Source organism: Artibeus jamaicensis, unplaced genomic scaffold, assembly GCF_021234435.1.
Source record: "Artibeus jamaicensis isolate MK-2021 breed Jamaican fruit bat unplaced genomic scaffold, CSHL_Jam_final contig_1417, whole genome shotgun sequence".
Classification (NCBI taxonomy): domain Eukaryota; kingdom Metazoa; phylum Chordata; class Mammalia; order Chiroptera; family Phyllostomidae; genus Artibeus; species Artibeus jamaicensis.
In genome coordinates, this window is record NW_026521282.1 from 879,213 (window position 1) to 896,577 (window position 17,365).

At 54.1% G+C, this 17,365-nt stretch overlaps 2 protein-coding genes across 5 annotated transcripts; one reads left to right on the forward strand and one right to left on the reverse strand.

Annotated features, from left to right (window-relative positions):
• Nucleotides 1-3,317: 3,317 nt before the first annotated feature.
• Nucleotides 3,318-7,432, reverse strand: SSR4 (signal sequence receptor subunit 4). 3 transcript variants are annotated; one of them, XM_037151003.2, is made up of 6 exons: nt 7,204-7,429; nt 5,211-5,326; nt 4,286-4,360; nt 4,033-4,122; nt 3,667-3,732; nt 3,318-3,476 (listed from the first exon to the last, which is right to left on the reverse strand). In XM_037151003.2, the coding sequence occupies exons 1-6, from the start codon at nt 7,268-7,270 to the stop codon at nt 3,372-3,374; spliced, it is 519 nt and encodes a 172-aa protein (XP_037006898.1). In that variant the 5' UTR covers nt 7,271-7,429; the 3' UTR covers nt 3,318-3,371. The 3 variants fall into 3 exon arrangements, with proteins under 3 accessions (XP_037006898.1, XP_037006889.1, XP_053523996.1); XM_037150994.2 differs by having other exon boundaries at nt 5,211-5,329; nt 7,204-7,418; XM_053668021.1 differs by lacking the exon at nt 4,286-4,360 and having other exon boundaries at nt 5,211-5,329; nt 7,204-7,432.
• Nucleotides 7,433-7,574: 142 nt separating this feature from the next.
• Nucleotides 7,575-17,342, forward strand: IDH3G (isocitrate dehydrogenase (NAD(+)) 3 non-catalytic subunit gamma). Of its 2 annotated transcripts, XM_037150951.2 has the most exons (13): nt 7,575-7,716; nt 11,905-11,943; nt 12,268-12,279; nt 12,540-12,637; nt 13,066-13,178; nt 14,579-14,639; nt 14,738-14,870; nt 15,033-15,166; nt 15,511-15,613; nt 15,706-15,852; nt 16,619-16,713; nt 16,798-16,858; nt 17,162-17,342. In XM_037150951.2, the coding sequence occupies exons 1-13, from the start codon at nt 7,636-7,638 to the stop codon at nt 17,261-17,263; spliced, it is 1,179 nt and encodes a 392-aa protein (XP_037006846.1). In that variant the 5' UTR covers nt 7,575-7,635; the 3' UTR covers nt 17,264-17,342. The 2 variants fall into 2 exon arrangements, with proteins under 2 accessions (XP_037006846.1, XP_037006855.1); XM_037150960.2 differs by lacking the exon at nt 12,268-12,279.
• The last annotated feature ends 23 nt before the right edge of the window (nt 17,343-17,365 follow it).

The window sequence follows — 17,365 nt, forward strand, 5'->3', positions numbered from 1 at the left end:
TTTCTTGGCATGTCACTAAGGAACAACAAGGTCTTCTGATGTCGGTGTCCTGTATTCTTGGAGGAGATATTACAGGGTTGCTGGAATCATTTCAGGGCTGTGACATGGCCACTGGGTGGGCAGGAAGAATGGCAGAGGACTTGCTCAGGACTGGTGGCAGGGCTTGCCACTGAATGAGGCCAACACCCAGTCCCTGGTGGAGGCTAAGAGAAGAGGGTTCCACTCAGCTCCTCCCCCTCTGCCTCAGAAAAGCCCTAGCAGGGGCAAGGAGCTGGGAGCTTCTCAAAAGCACAAGTTACCTTCTCTATTTGGGGACCCCACAGTGCCTAGCATGTAGAAGATGCTGAGTAAAGTTTTGGCCAAATGGAGGAATACCTGGGTGTCCACAGAGGGCCCTTCTGGCTTGGGGACTTCCAGAGGTGCAGCCAAATGCTGGTAGTTCCATTCAGTGAGCAAACCACTGGGCATCAAGGGCCAGGAATCATGCTACATGCTGGGTGAGGGCCACTTCCCTGAAGGCCAACTCTGGGTGTGGCCTGTTCTGTACGCGGCACTCCCTGGGGTGGGCAATGTGGCCATGGAGGGAACTTCTCTTGAACAGGCACTGGACACTGCCAGCAGCTGAAGTGGGCAAGGACACATTAAAATAAGTCTTGAAACAACAACGTAGACCTCTTGTTAATTCCGCTAATTGACTGAGATGAGCTTGAGCGAGGAATCGAGTTTATTTTCCCAGAAGCCCAGTGCCCTGCTGGGAAAGGCTGGTTCCCAAGTGGACCACATCTGTCTGGCTGTCTGAGCAGCTGGGAGGGAAGGCCCAGCATGTCACACTGCAGGCTGGAACACCAGCAAGTGGGAAAGGGAGTAAAGGGCTTGTTGGTGAAAAGGGACAATTGGGAGTCAAGGGGTGGGGGGCGGGAGATGCCCCCTTTTCAGCTCAGTCCTCTGAGACTTCTTGCTGAGGACAGGGTTCCTAGATACTTGTGATCAGTCTTTCCCTGGAAGGGATACAGCCCCGTGGAAGAGGATGGCTCTCCCCTGCCACAGACAATGGGAGGGGGGAGTTGGAGACAAGCCAGCTGACCGACCCCTGGGCATTCCCTGTCTAGCTGCTGGGAGGCTCACTTTGATGGCTCTAGAGCAGCAATTTTCAACTGGTGTGTTGCAAGAATTTTAAGAATATGCAACGCTTGACTAAACCTCTTTTCCCTTAGATTGTCAAATTAAACAAATGACAACAGCCAACACAATAGCCATCCATTGTGAATGAATCAAAATTATACCTCTTTTGTCAGATCGGCAAACATATATTTCCTGGCCCTGATTGGTGTTGCTTAGTGGATTTAGTGCCAGCCTGCAAACCAAAAGGGTCACTGGTTTGATTCCCAGCCAGAGCACATGCCTGGGTTGCAGGTCAGGTCCCCAGTTGGGGTGTGCGAGAGGCAACCAATTGACATTTGTCTTGTGCATTCATCAATATTTCCCTTTTTCTCCCTCTAAAAAGTAAATAAAAATTTTCTGGTGTTTTGCAGATTTTTAGTAACTAATGTATGTGTGTGTGTTATGAGCTGCTCGAGAGGTGCCCCACTCTTGCTCCAGTGGGGAGCTGCTGGGAGGCCCAGTGCTCCAGGAATATGGGCCAAGACAAGCCTAGAACCTGGAGTCCCTTGGCCATATGAAAGCCAGCACTGGGGCGTGGCTGTCACTGGTTCTTGGAGTGTTGGCAGCCCTTGGCTATTGATACCCTAGAGCAGTGACTTCACATGTGGGGCTCATTGCCATTGGGCAGGTGGTGGAGTCGGGATGGAAAAGTCACTGGGCTGCACGGAGCTGCTGCTGCCCACCCTACTCAGGCTGTTTGCATAATGAATGCACGTGGTGAGAACCTGTCTCCTTCACCTCCTTAAGAGAGTGGGGGTGAGCCCTGACCACCACCAGCAGGTTCCTCCTTGGGCTCCCTCTGCTGGTCTTTCTCTGGAATCCAGAAACTAGCAGCCAGTTGTCCTAGCCGGGCTTGGTCCTCTACTCAGCCCTGACTCCTGCTGTATTGCTTTTTGTACTGGGTGAGGACCCAGCTCTTCAGAGCCTCCCCACTCCTAATTGCTCCCATCCCAGTGAGCAGGTAGAGGCCGGTGTCCCATGGTCTTGGAGGAGGTCCCCAGGCAGTCGCACCCAGGTCACAAGCCACTTTCACCCTCCCAGCTCTTCCTACTACTGTGGAGGACCTAGTGCAGATAAAGGAGCCCCTGCTCTTCCAGGTAGGTTTTGGGCCTACCCTCCTTTGCGAGTGCAACCTCTGGAGGCTTCTACTGTGTCCACACAGCCCTGTTACACAGCCAATGGTGATCAAGCACCAGGGTGCTGGGACTCCACCAGAACGGCTCACGACCCCTCACTGAGAACCCCATGGGAGGCAGTCACCAGGTCAGAGCTGAGCACAGACTTGGACCATGCCTGTGGGAAGGACTCCCCTGGGATTTCCCATCTAGCCCCTGGATCTCAGCACCTCTACAGCCATGGGTGGCACCAGTGAAACTGGTCGGGATGGCTGAGGGTTGACTTAGAGCAGGAACAGGCACGTCTGGTGTCGAGTGGCACTGGGTGCTCCTGGGAGTAGGGACACTAGCAGGGCAAAGTGCAAGGCCAAACGAGGTGGCTAGCAATGGGCTCTACAGAGGCATGGGGGTCAGGGTCATCTTTTTTCCTCTGCCTTCTGTGTCCTACCTGCCACCATGAAGTGGGAGTACACTGGGAAGCAACATGGGGACAGGGTATAATGTGTAGAATGGCCACGCCCAAGAAAGCTGCCAGGTGTATCAGCTTCAACCCCATCAGTTAAAACAGGGGCACTCACAATGTACCACAGGAAAAACACTTCTGTGCATCAGTGTGTGGCTTTTGCCTTGGGCTCCAGACATAGGAGTCACTGCAGGCCAGGCGCAGTGTTGTCTACATGTGTTGCTGACTGCTGAGTCTCAAGGAAGTTGGGCAGCTGCACTCCCAATGGTAGGAAGTTAGAGGGCCCGGCCCTGGGCAGGCCAGAGGGGCCAGGACATGGCAGCCCTCTGCCTGGAGACAGCATGTGCTGGGGTAGAGGGCAACTCTGTCCCACTCATGCCATGCAGGCAACCACGAGAGGTGGACAAGGCCGCTGGGGGCTGAGGAAGGAGGCCCTGCAACAGCAAAGAGCAAAGCGAAACCCACGAGACAGGAGTTTCAGTCCCATCCACACTCAGTGTTGTACTGTCCGGGGTGGACCAGGAGATGCTGGCTGCCCAGCTCTGACTCGTGTGGAAGGCAAGGTGTGGCAACATAAGTGAGGAGCCATGTAACTTTATTGAAAGAAACGAGGAGGGCTGAGGGCACTGCCCTCAGGCCTGGATGTGGCTCTTGGCGTTGAAGGCCAGGTAGTAGATCACTAGGCCAATGACTGCGGCCAACACCTCGGTGGAAACCCAGGGCCCGTTCCAGGTGCCCTGCAAGAAAGACCAAAGCATGCTCAGGGGATGGATGGGCAAGGGGCCCAGTCAGCCCTGGTTACCCTCCTTCTGGGGCATAAAGACTCACTGGCCAACTATGGCCCAGTCCCCAGCCCCTAAAAAAGGATGAGGCTTGCTGTGTGCTTGTTGTTTCTCAAGACCAGGTCAGCCTCTTCAGCTCACTCACCCGATGGTCCACACTGACTGTGAACAGGGGTGGGATGATGGAAATGTCCTCATTATTTCTCTGAGCCTGTAAGGGAGGTGCTGGAGTTAGGGGTGCTGTTGAGTGGGGTGGGGTAGGAGAGGCAGGAACCCTGGCTTGAGTCACAGGAGGAGAGAAATGGGTAAGGGAGAAACAAGGTACAAGCGGCGGGGGGGGGGGGGGGGCAGGTGGATAGGAAGGCACCTGCTCAGCCTTCCTGCCCCTGTAAGCAAGGCCCCGGGTAGCTCAGAGCTTCAGGAGGAGGGGGCTGTAGCGTGGGAGGTGGCTGTGGCAGGAGAGTGTGCCCTCCCTCCTGCAGGCCTGGAAAGGGCTCCAGGTGATACTCACCTTCCTCAGGAGGCTGTAGGACTCCTCGTCGAAGAATCTGACCTCATAGGTGCCTGCGTGGGCACTCTTATGGTCTAGGCTCCAGGACACCTGGGTTGGGTGTTTGGTACAGGGTGGGCACAATGGACACATCAGGGCTTCCCTGCCAGTGCTAACAGCCCTGCCCCTGCTTAACCAGGCCACCTCCAGGGTTCCAAGTCATACCACAGGGCAAATGGTCTCCCCCCAAAATGACAACCAAAGCATCCCTTACCTGATAGCGCCCCACGTCCTGGCCCCGAGTGACAGGAAATTGTTTTCCACTGACATCAGCATAAAGAGCCATGTTCTGGGGGAGGGGACAAGGGGGGAGTCGTGCTCCCTTATCTGGCTATTGGCAGAGTCCCCACGGTGCTGCCCACAGTAGCACCTGTGGCCTGTGCACTGGGAAGGCGGGCATATTTGGGGGGCTGCAGTGTGTCTGGCAGGGATACCATGAGAATCGCGGAGGCAGGCCTGGCACAACCGAGAACCTTGCTAGGAAGCCTACAACCACAGGTGTTGTCACCACCTGTTTCCTCAAAGAGGGGGGTGGGGCCACACTCCCCTATGACCTGGCCTCCCTCAACCACAGCAAACCTGTTAACTGTGAACAGGGTGGGGATGACTGAAGCGTCCTCATTTCTGAGCCTGTAAGAGGGTGCTGGGGCCGAGGGGCACCCAATGAGATGCTCAGGAAGTATAGTTCCCAAAAGGCCCAACCTCCTCCTTTGGACCTTTAGGCTGCAGGTTAAGATCAGGGGCTGAGGCCAGGTGTCCTCAGTCTTAAAATTACAAAATGCCCACATGGACATAGACCTGGGCAAAGAGCAACCAGAAAAGGGATGAAGGAGCCTGGGGACTGACCCCTGGCTGTTTCTAACTTTTGCGTACACGCTTTCAAGACACAGCAGAGTGTCTACCTATATTACTGCACCTAGACAAAGCAGACCAGGTAGCTTAGGAGAATGTTCTTTAAACACCTGCTAGAATCTGATCTTGGAGTGCCCTGATCCTTCCTACACCTGTGAATCAAAATCCATACAGGTCGCCGAGTCTGACCCCATCAACTGTCAGTTGAGTAGCTGATGCTCAAGGTCCCAGGTTTACTACCCGCCTCTCACCCCAGCGCCTTCCTGGCTGGACACCCACTGCCTCACCTGGACCCTGTTCTTGCATGTCAGGGAAATCTCCACGATGAAGACAGTCTCAGTGGAAATGACGGCGTCAGAGGTTGTATAGTAGGAAGGGGTGATCTGGGGCTCCACGCAGGCCTCTGCTGTGGGGAGGAGGCAGAGAGATGCCTGGGTAAAGCCTAGCTTGTGCATGTCAGGCCAGAGGGCAGAAGGGACCACCCTGACCCCAATTCCCATACTTCATCGGCTGAGGACACATGGGGCCCTTTGGATGCTGCCAGGTAGGGTGTGGGAGACATGTATAAATGATCAGTCAGAAGTGCAGTGGCAAGGAAGGGTGGGCAATGGGAAGACTTTGTTCAGGTAGAACCTCAATGCAAGGACGAAAGAAGAGGTGAGTCTGTATGTGGGTGGCTGCATGGATTCACTGCACAACTCACATCTGTCCCTGGACCTACAGGCAGGGAAACCATGTGATGGTTTGGGGCTGCAGCTTGCCCTGGCCTGGAGCACCCCAGAAGCCCAGGGGGCTAAGTTGACCTCAATTCAGAGCCATGAAGAGTCCTAAAGTTTACTGAAGGTGTCCTTCGCAGACACTGAACATGGTGCTGCTAGGCAAGCACGTGGGCTTTCAAGATGAAGGGAAGGGTCTCCGACCTCAGCCACAGTTGACAGAAGGCCAGCACTAGCCCCAGTGTTTTCCAAGGGAAGGGAATGGGAGAAGTTCTGGATCCAGATGCAAAACTTGTCTCCTTGAACAGGGCTGCCCTGAGAGAAAATGCTGCCTTAGCCATCTTTGCACTGCTGGAGGCTACAGAGAAAGAAGGGTGCCACCTAAGTGACAGGGGCGCTAGTAAATGCTATCAACAGTAAAGTTCTCAGCCAACTGCTCTTTGAATGTGGTGTCTGGCAGTGCCATGCCTTAGGTGGGGGCAATCAGAGAAGGTTTTGGGTATGGACATCTGAAAGATGCCTGGGAACACTGGTGGGGTTGGTTCCCAGGAGCCACATACTGCAGATCCTTCTTTGTGCCCTGTTAAACTTGGCCTTTTTCCTGTGGACACTCTGAAAGCACCAGAGGGTAATACAGCCAGGTTTGTCCTTTCCAGAAATCACTGGCTACAGCATGGGGAATTACTGAGGGATAAGACAGAAGGGTACAGGCAGCAGGCCATTCAGGATGGTGAAAAACTCCAGACACCAAGGATGCTGGCCTGAAGTAGGGCGCGTAAAGTGAATGCACAGAAAGTGCCCCTTCCCTAGTCCAGCCCCCAGACAGCTCTGGCTCTTGCAAGGATGTCCTTCTCAACACACTTCTGGACTCCAGCCTGAGTTCAATCCTGCCACTAGGTGTTAAGAATCTCCCAAGAATGTCAACTGATCTGACTGGGGTTGCTCGGCTTTGCGGAAAAGCCCTTTAAGGTTATCTCAGGGCCTTGAGTCAAAAGTCAAAAATCTGGCCTGACACTCAAGGCTCCCGCTTACCTTAACCTCTTCAGCTCCGATCTAACTTGCTCTCGCTCATGGCCACTCTGCCTGGGCGGTACCTGCTCCCTCGTCACTTAAAACTCCCTTCTTGGGAAGGCCTGGCCCCACAGCACTTGGTCAGGTGGCTCCTCTCCACCAGCCCAGATTCTCACCCCATCACCCTGCGCTGTAGAGCTCTGCTCCTGTACGACTCTCTTCCGAGACCAGGCGCTCCGGGAGGGAGCAGGGACGTGTGTCACTTTCTCTGCTGGAGATGGGGGCTGGGTGCACGGGAGAGGCTCTGAAACTCTTCCTCGAAGCAGACGGGGCGGGGAGAAAGACTTGGCTGTCTCTTCCTGCAGCCTGGCTGCTGGGTAAAGGTGTGTGGTGCAGGAGCGCGTGGTGGCCTTGGTCGTAACGCCCCGAGGCCACCTGCCTCTTAGAGGAAAAAGGCCCAGAACCCCGTTTAGCCCGCATCCCTCCTACCCGCCACGCACCACCAGTGGTGGGAGAGAAGCTCGATAGAAACGAGCTCCTGCCATGCCGCTACCTGAGCAGCAGGAGAGGCCCGACATCAGGAGTAGCGCCAGGGCGCCGAGAGATGCCAGCGCCACCATCGCTTCTTCTATGCCGAGGTAAAAAGGGAGCGACTCCACTGAGCACGAGGGGCAGATAAGGAAGCGCGACGCGTAAGAGAACACAGCAGCCAATCAGACGCCGGCAGGCCGGGCGGGCCTGTGACGTCGCTAGCGGCACTGACGTGTCCTCTCACCGGCCAGTGGCCCAGCTGGGCGCCCCCCAAGATGGCGGCGGCGACTCTGCTCCCGACGCCGGAAAAGGGCGTGAGAACCAGCAAGCCTCGCGCGTGCGCATTTCCAGGTCCGCGCCCACTCCGATGTCTCGGGGGGGGGGGGCGGCCCTCCGAAATCTCGCGAGAGCGGTGTTTGCGTGTTGGGAAGTGCCGTTGTTCTCACTTTCTGTCATGGCGCTGAAGGTGGCGATGGCCGTGGGCGGCACTGCGAAGTCAGTTCTCAGGCCAGCCCTCCTCTGCCGTCCTTGGGAGGTGAGAGCGGGGAGCGGGATGCAAGGACAGCCGCAGCGGTCAGTGAGGGTCCTTGCCCCTCGGTGGGGTCCGGTGTCCGGCCTTCGCCTCCAGAGTGTCTTGGAATCCGATTGGTTGCAAGCCTGGGGAGAGGGCTGTGCTTTGGAGTTGATTGGCCGCCTCCGTTGTCAGTGAGGGGATTGGCTAAAGTTGGCACTGATCCGGCTTTTCGTGGGGTCTGCAATGGTAGGGGAGCTAGGGACAGGTGGGGAGAGTGGTCTTCGGCGGCCCGAGTGTCATCTCCCTAGTGACATTGTGGGACCCCTCCCAAGGTGGTCACGTGTCTTCGTCTGCCTTGTTTTTGTAGCTTTGTAAATCGGGTTCCCTTCCTACGTTCCTCAGGTTTCTCCTTTTGTGGACTGCTTTGCCACATGACCCAGTGGAGATAGAGAATTGGTCTTTGCCAGTACCCCCAACCCTTCCCCCAACATTCTTACAGCTTAAGTTGTCGCTCCCACCGCAGGTGCTTGGAATAAGAGGGAGCTAGGGTTTTTGAGGCTGGCAGGGTGGGAGGTCCCCTGGGGCTTTGCTTCCGGAGTTCTCCGTTTAGGATCTTGGTTATTCGGGTCCAATTCCTTTCTCTTTACACACTTAAATGAGGATACTTTAGTTCCTGGGTGGGATGTAAGCCATTTGAAGCATCAGCGATCCAGGACTGGCCTGGAGGACAAGAGATATTTTTCTCCAGGCCTGTCTGTTCCACTGACCCTCTGTGTGGCCTTAGGCCTGGCCCCTCTTCTATCTGGCTTCAGTTTTGCCTCTTAAAGGGTCTCAGAAAGACCCAGACAATACTGATCTAGAACCCAGCAACATTGCTGACACTCCTTGTGAACACATGTCCTGTCTGCTTCTCCTCTCCTATTCCTGGGGAAGACCACACTGTAATAGCTTATGCTTTATGAAATTCTATTTAAAATGCTCACTTCTCCCATCTTGCTGATGAGAGAGACTTTCCAGACACCCTGACAACTCTGGCATCTAAGCTGCAACAGGGTCTTGGTGAAGACGAGGAGGAGACAAGGAGACAGGGTCTTTGTCTCCTCCCTGACCTCTCTTGTGTATGCACTTGTGTCCATGTTGGGGTGGGCATAGGGGTCTGTGAACAATCCAGGCAGTGCCTTGCCCTGAGACTGGTTGTCCTGTGTATGAGAATCTTTAGAAGTGAACCCCAACCCTGGCTGGTGTAGCTCAGTGGATTGAGCGCGGGCCTGCGAAGCAGACAATCGCGGTTCGATTCCCAGTCAGGGCACATGCCAGGGTTGCAGGCAGGTTCCCTGCAGGCCAGTTCCCAGCAGGGGACGCACGAAAGGCAACCATACATTGATGTTTCTCTCCCTCTCTCCTTCCCTTCCCCTCTAAAGATAAATAAATAAATAAATAAAATCTTTAAAAAATAATAATAAAATAAAATATTAAAAAAAAAAAGAAGTGAACCCCAGATCTTTGCTCCCACTAATTGGGAATTTGTGGGAAAATGCGCAGTTACCATTAACACTTGAGCCAATGGAAACATGCTGAAGAGAAGTCTCACTAAGCTGTGGAGTGTGGGAGCCCTTTGGCAGGAGAACATACCACCCTGGATTCCTTTCTGTAGCAGCATCAAAGAATGAGGGCTGATGGTGCATCCTTCCGTGGTAGAAATAAGCAGGAAGGCCATGCATATATCCCATCCTACTGCATACTGAGCTCCTTTGATGGGTAGCTTCACTGGGCCTGGATGTGAGGCTGAACTTCTGTAACTGTGAAGGAAGGTACCTACATCTGTTCAGAGCAAGGTCAGGGAAGTCTCTAACCAGAGAGCTGTCTGGGTCTTTGGTGGCCAAAGCCAGAAGGAACATCTAGCTTCAAGACCAGGTGAGGAAGAGGTTCAGCCCTGGTGGTAGTGATGTGATTTAAGGTGGGGGAGGAGAGTTGCACAGTCCAGAGCCAGGCCTGGTGCAAGGGCTGGCTCACCACCATGCCCGAATTACCTGTCCAGTGCCAGTGGACTTCGGAGGGCCAAAGCTCAGAGAGAATTACTGCAGGTGTCAGCCCAGCATCTGCCCCCCACCCCCCCCATTGAACAACAGCATTGAACACTGGCCCAAGGGGTTGTTGGGGTAAAGGGGCAGATATGCTTTTGCACAACTCTGTGTGCCTTGCTAGGGACTGCAGAGCTCCCATATCTCCTCTGGCTCAGTCCTTTAACGGTTACATAAAGTAGGCAACTGTTAAATCCTCTGTTCTGTGGACTTCAGATGAGGACAGGAAGCTGAGCAAGGTTAAGCTGTTTGTTGCCAGGATTAATAGATGTTGATTTGGACTGAGGTCTCCCTAGCCCCAACTTGCACTACATTTTCTGCTATGCTCATTCATTCAGGAAATGTTTCTTTTGCCCTAGCTCTGGGCCAGGCATTCTGCTGGGTCTTTGGTGACAGTAGAGGACTAGGTAGACTTGGCTTCTACTTTTGGGGGCTTAGGGGTTGGGGAGGGAGCAAGGCAGTGACAACCTAGGAAGACTGTGGTTGGAAGGAGAGGAATTGGTATAGGGCTTTGGAACCGGGGCTGGGTACCAATAGCTCAGCACCCTTAGGGCATCAGGGAAAGCTTCCTGGAAGAAGGGCTGTCTAAGCCTCCTTCCACAAGTGTGTATTGATAGCCTATAGATAAGGTGAATCCAAATACCGACAAGTGTCAGAAGGAAAATAGGAAAGCCCTGAGTGTGCCTGTGACTACAGATCCAGGGCCCACATGGGTGGGTGGATATTCCTGGAGCATCTTGTTCTAGCAGTCACCCCCTGCTAGCTCCTGGCTTGGGTGGGTGAGTGGCACATCTGTACTTCCAGAGCTTGTGCAAGTGCAGGCCTTGTGAAGACTGGCCAGGAGACTCAGATGGTCAGCCTCTGCTTGAGCTTTCCATACTTCTAGGAGGAAGGCATGGCTCTTTGAGAAATGGCCTAAGTGACTCTGTTGTTGGCTGGAATGCTCTGATGCTGCTCCACAGGCAAGTGGCAGAGTGTTCTCAAGTGAGAAGGAGGACCTTGGTTCTGCTCCCCCCTCCTTGAATTGAGGGACACCCAGGTGTGTTCCCAGGTGGGGCACAGCAGGAAGGAAAGTACGTGGGTCTATAGCCCCCCTGCAGTGGGACCTTGGATGAGGGCTTCTCCCTCCAGGACAATGTGGGGACTCCATATTGGTCACTTCTTAGCATCTGCCTTAATAGGCTTTAGTGGTTTTTGTTCTGAAGCTGTCAAGCACGGTGCCAATGTGGCAAAACGTGGCTGGTCCTGAGCTGGAGTTGGGGATGTTTGTTATCCATGTAGGCTGTGAAGCAGTTTTGCAATCCTTTACTAAGGCCTTCCAAAAGATTGGTGTCTGTTATTCTTCTAAAAATGGTTGGGTTTTTCCAGCACGGTTGCTTTGGGTTTCTGACTCTGGATGGCAGTTCCCAACAGTACTTGTCTCTGGAGTGTAAGCTGGGTTCTGTCTTTTTCTTCTAATCTCCATGTTCTGTATTTTCTCTTCGTTCTGACCACATGCTGCTCTTTAAAACCATTTTACCATATTTATTTGATTTCGGGGATGGGGAGAGAGAAACATTGATCTGTTGTTCCACTTATTGTTGCATTAATTAGTTGCATCTTCTATGTGCCCTAACTGGGGATTGAACCCGCAACCTTGGTGTATAGGGATGATGCTCTAACCAACTGAGCTATGAAAAAGATAAAGCGATTATTGTGGCGGCCCTCTCATTTATTATAATGATTTCCTTTAATTGTACCATGATTAGCATGCCAACTTCTCCATGTTACAGACATCACTGAATAGGAATAATTGACCAAAAAAGAATCAGAAACAACTGAAGTTGCGGGGGGGGGGGAGGCATAAACATTTTTTTTCTTTAAAAACTGACCATGGAGCTGAAGGGAGCAGAAAGGATCGTGATGACCCTCCATGGGGCTTCAGCAGGCTGATCCCTGGGAAATGGCTCTGGAGCCACTCGTCTGGGCCTGCATTGGGTGCTGTTGTTCACTGAGCAGTATGCATGGATGAAGTGGAAGGGGTGACATGCAGGGCCTGTCTGGGCACTGTGGGGATAGCTGCTCTTCCTTGTCAAATTGACTTTCTGGGCTGGGCAACGATCACTAGCATCTGGGTTCTCTTTGCCAGGTTGTAGGTGCCCATGAGGCCCCCCGGAGATGCTTCTCAGTAAGTACTTGCCTGGGTGTGTGCGCGTGTGCATGGGTGTGTGTATGCTGTGTGCTTGCATGTGTATACGTGTGTGCACGTGTGTATATGTGTGTTCGTGCATGTGTGCCCCTGTCTGTGTGTAGATGTGCGTATGTGCTGTGCCTCTTTCTTCCCTAGCCCTCTGTCCTTCCCTCTGAGGTGTGGTTTCCAGAAGTCACCCATCCCTCCTCCTTACCTTCTTACCTGAACCGTGCTAGACGGTACCCCCAGGGAAAAGGCAAAGTCTTGTTCCTCCAACCTTGGCTGACACAAATCTTCTTTCTTCCTGTCTCCCCCCTTTAGCAACAAACAATTGTGAGTATTCTTTTCATCTGCCCATTAGGCTTGGGGCTTTTAGTTGCTTTGGGATTGGCCCCGGCCCAGGTGGGGGCAGTGACTGTTTCTGCTGTAGTTCTCCTGCCCACGGAGCCCCTGTGATCAGCCCTGTCTGGGATGGGGTGGGGTGCGGGGTAAGGTACCCCAAACTGGCACCTCACGATTTGCTGACCCACTGGGTCAGTGCTGGTGGGAAGAAGGGAACAAAAGGCCTGCCTTCACCCTCCCCCTCCTTCCAGCCTCCATCAGCTAAGTATGGTGGGCGACACACGGTGACCATGATTCCAGGAGACGGCATTGGGCCAGAGCTCATGTTGCACGTCAAATCTGTGTTCAGGTACAGCACCCCCAGGCCCGCCTCCCCCTAGGGCAGGTTGTGCCTCAGGCCCAGCCAGGGAGCTGCCCTAAGAACTTTGGGCCAGAGGGTCAGTAAGTCTAGAAGCTCACTGGTTGGGACTTTGCCCAAGCACCCAGTAAGCCAGTGGCAGGAGGGCTATAAACTCAGGCCTTTCATCCCGGTGCTGGTGATCCCACCAGGCTGGCCTGGGCACTGGGAAGGTGGCACCAGTCCTGCTAACTATGTTGTAGATGTCAAGCAGATTCCCGTCAGTTCTCACAGGTGGGCCCAGTCTCCTATCAGCCAGAGCCAGATCGGGGTGGGCAGCAGCAGGAGAGAGGCCTCTACAGCCAGTGGTCCAGGCAGGCTTCTTAGAAGAGGGGCGGGAGAGGCCCAGGGCCAGCTGCCCTGATCTAGTTTTGCCCCAGGCACGCGTGTGTGCCAGTGGACTTTGAAGAGGTGCATGTGAGCTCCAATGCCGATGAAGAGGACATCCGCAATGCTATCATGGCCATCCGTCGGAACCGCGTGGCCCTGAAAGGTGAGCCTGGGGACGCGGTTATTTCACTTCTGAGCTGATACTTGTCCCTGGGGCCCCTCAGCTGACTTCAGGGTTTTCTGGCTAGTGGGTATCCTTGTGCTTAGAGAGTGTATGGAAGCTTCTGGGTGCCTGCCTGTGCTGCAGTTCTGAGAGTTTGGTGGCCCTGGGCTGTGCGGGACCTGTCCAGTGATGGACTGCCCCTCACCCTCTTCTTACCTCCTGAGGTAGTCCTCTCTGTTAGGGTCGGCTTCGACTCTCAGAGTCTGTCTTCACAAACCAAGTGTTACAGAGACGTGGTTTTCAACCTCTGCCTGCTGCCTTCGCTCCAGCTGGCACATCTATGGATATTATGAGAATTCTAGCCCCTCCTGAGTTTGCCTTGGTTTGGTCCAGGTTCTTTTTTAAAAAAATATTTTATTTATTTTTAGAGAAAGGGAGGGAGAGAAACAGCAACGTGTGGTTGCTTCTCACACACCCTCAACTGGGGACCCTGCCCTCAACCCAGGCATGTGTCCTGACTGGGAACTGAACTGGTGACCCTTTGGCTTGCAGGCCAGCGCTCAATCCACTGAGCTACACCAGCCAGGGCAAGGTCCAGGTTCTTAAAGTATTTCCATCACTGTTTGGTGTGAGGAGTGTGTGAGCTAAGGGGAACCGGAGTAGAGACCTAGGCTCTGGCAGTGAAATGGAGGGGCTAACATGCCGACCACAGGGTGCCCGAGGCATTCTGGGTAAAGGCAGTCCAGGCAAGGCATGACTCACAGGCACTGGGTCCTGAGAAATGCCTCTTTTACTTGGCACCCTCTGAGTGCCATTTCCCAGTGGCCACTGCTCCCCTACCGCACTTGCTCTGGGTATGCTCAGTGCAGTCAAGGCCAAGTTGTGGTCTTTTTCAGGCAGCCCTTTCCTGTCCCTGAGGGTGGGGCTTGTATGGCACCTTGATACAGGACCCGGCAGTCACCCTGGCCAAGGTCTTCTGGCTGGCACCAGCCTGGCTGGCCAGCCTGTTAGTAAGCAGGAGTGGTCACTTTCTCTCCAGCCAGACCCTGGTCTTGCCATTCTCCTCCCAGGGTCTGACAAGACATCCTGGTTAGTGGCCAAGCCTTGTTCATTTCTTCATTCAGTAAGTACTTTTTGAGTGTTCAGTATGTTCTGGGTGCTCTTCTAGGTCCTCAGAACCTGTTAGTGAAGCGAACACACACACCCGCCTCTGCCCTCATGGGGCTTACTTTGAAAGTTACACTCTAGTGTTCTGTAAAGTATTTCTGCTGCCTAAAGCCATCTTCTGTCGTTGGAGCTGCCTTTGCTGTGCATTCCCTGGGTCAGGAAGGGGAACATGGCAGCACAACTGAGCCTGGGGGTCCCCTCTTCAGATCGCTTGTCTTTTTTCTGTCCTGTAGGCAATATCGAAACGAACCATAACCTGCCACCATCCCACAAATCCCGAAACAACATTCTTCGGTGAGAGCCAAGTACATGGGGTGGGCTCGGTGGGAGTGGGCTATACCAGCAGAGAGTGGTAGCACTGGCCAGCTGCCTCTCTCTGTCTGTGTCCCTAGCACCAGCCTAGACCTCTATGCCAATGTCATCCACTGTAAGAGCCTGCCAGGAGTGGTGACCCGGCACAGGGACATAGATATTCTCATTGTCCGGGAAAACACAGAGGGCGAGTACAGCAGCCTAGAGCATGAGGTGAGTGAGACCTGGGCCGCCCCCTCACTCCCGTGGGTCGTTGGGAGCCAGGGAGGAGCTTGGGGAGGGTCAGCGGCAAGGAAGGCTGTGCCCAATGACAAGCTTGTGCTAGGGAGCAGGACCAGACAGGACCTGAGTCTCTTTTCCTCATCCCCTTCTCAGAGTGTGGCAGGAGTGGTGGAGAGCTTGAAGATCATCACCAAGGCCAAGTCCCTGCGCATTGCTGAATACGCCTTCAAACTGGCCCACGAGAGTGGGCGCAAGAAAGTGACAGCCGTGCACAAGGCCAACATTATGTATGCTCCCCACCCCCGCCATGCTCCTGCCCATTCTGCCAGTAGTCCTGAAGCAGCTTCATTGAGCAGCCTCCTTATCCTGTTCTTGGGGACTTGAGGCCCAGGACCCTGGCCACCCACCACGGGGCCACACCCATACACCCAGGGTTGTGCCTTGTTGCTGTGTCCAGCCACAACCCCACCCCAGTGTACACTTTGGGGGAGGTGGAGCAGAATTCTGCCCATTTTGCAGATGGGGGGCTGGCCAGAGGTTAGAACCCAGCTTTTTGTGGCCATCTGCATACCCTATCCTGCCAGCTGACCGTTGCAGTGCCCGGGCTGGGGTTCTCTGTTTCCCCCCATAGGAAACTAGGCGACGGCCTCTTCCTGCAGTGCTGTAAGGAGGTAGCAGCCCGCTACCCTCAGATCACCTTTGAGAATATGATTGTGGATAACACCACCATGCAGGTAGTTAGCCCACTGGGCTCCACGGCTGCCTGCCCCAGCCACCCTGGGCCTCTCGTGCTCAAGCTTCTGTCTGTTCCCTCCTTGTCCTGCAGCTGGTGTCCCGGCCCCAGCAGTTCGATGTCATGGTGATGCCCAATCTCTATGGCAACATTGTCAACAATGTCTGCGCAGGGCTGGTCGGGGGCCCTGGCCTGGTGGCTGGGGCCAACTATGGCCACGTGTATGCTGTGTTTGAGACGGTGAGTGCTGCCCACGGCGCCAGGGCTGCTGGCCTTTTTGAGCTGTAGCTTATTACCTACCGTCCACTTCACCCATTGAAAGTGCGCAGTTCATTGATTTTTAGAATATCCAGAGTTGTGCAACCACTACCACTATCTAATTCTGGAACATTTTTATCACCCCAAAAAGAAACACTACTTACTTATCAGCTGTCGCATTTGATCCTCGCCCCCATCCCTGCCGCTTGTAACCACTGATCTGATTTCTGTATTACGCATTTGCCTATTCTAGATAATTTGTAGAAATGCAATCATGTAACACGTGGCTTTCTGTGACTGGCTTCTTTCCCTTAGCATGCTTTCCAGGTTGACCCATTTTGTAGCCTGTCAGTACCGCATTCCTTTTTTAGGGCTGAATAATAGTCCATCATATAGCTAGACCACATTGTACTGATCCTTTTGTTGTTTTAAGTCTTTTGTTTAAAAAAATTGAAGTAAAATTTTACATAACATAAAGTGACACCATTTCACAGTGAATAATTCCGGGGTATTAAGTACGTCCACCATGTTGTACATCACTTCTATCTAGTTGTAGAACATTTCCACCATCCCAAAAGGAGACCCTGTCCCCATTAGCAGTCACTCCCCATTCCCTCCCCCCCGGCCCTGGCACCAACTGACCTACTTTCTCTCTGTGGGTCTGCTTGTCTGGACACTTCACACGAATGTAATCATGTTCCCTACATTCTTACATTTGCCACCCACTTTGTCATCTTGCCTCTTCCAGGCTACAAGGAACACAGGCAAGAGTATCGCCAACAAGAATATTGCCAACCCCACCGCTACACTGCTGGCAAGTTGCATGATGCTCGATCACCTCAAGTAAGTGGTTTCTCGATGCCCATCTGTGAGCCCCTCAGCCAGCTCCCTAGGCCCTGAGGACTGAAGGCTGCTCTCCCTCCTTAGGCTACACTCCTACGCCACCTCCATCCGCAATGCTGTGTTGGCATCCATGGACAATGAAAACGTAAGGCTCCTCTTCTCCCCTTCCCTACGTCCCCCACCCCCAAACCCCTCCCCTGGCCTGGGTTGAGCTGGTGTGGCACCTGAGGGGCTGGAGCTGGTGACCTGGCACTTCCTGCTGCCCCCAAGGGGAGGGTGGTACCAGGTAGGCAGGGCTTCTGGGCCTTAGCTGGTACTGGTGCCTTCCCGGTGGCAGTTCCAGCTCCTGAAAGCCGCAGGCAACAGTGGGTAGCCCTGGGCCCCGTGCAGGGTAGGGGTTGGGCATTGGGGCCCTGCTGTGTGCCAAAGTGTGCCCATCTCCCCACAGATACACACTCCAGATATTGGGGGACAGGGCACTACATCGGAAGCCATCCAGGACATCATCCGCCATATCCGCATCAGCAACGGCCGGGCTGTGGAGGCCTAAGCCGTCCCCACCCCAACCCCAGCACCAGCATCCCAGCTGGCTTGCTGGGAAGACCCAGAATAAACGAGCTTCTGCCCCAGCCCTTGGCCTTGTGCTCTGGTC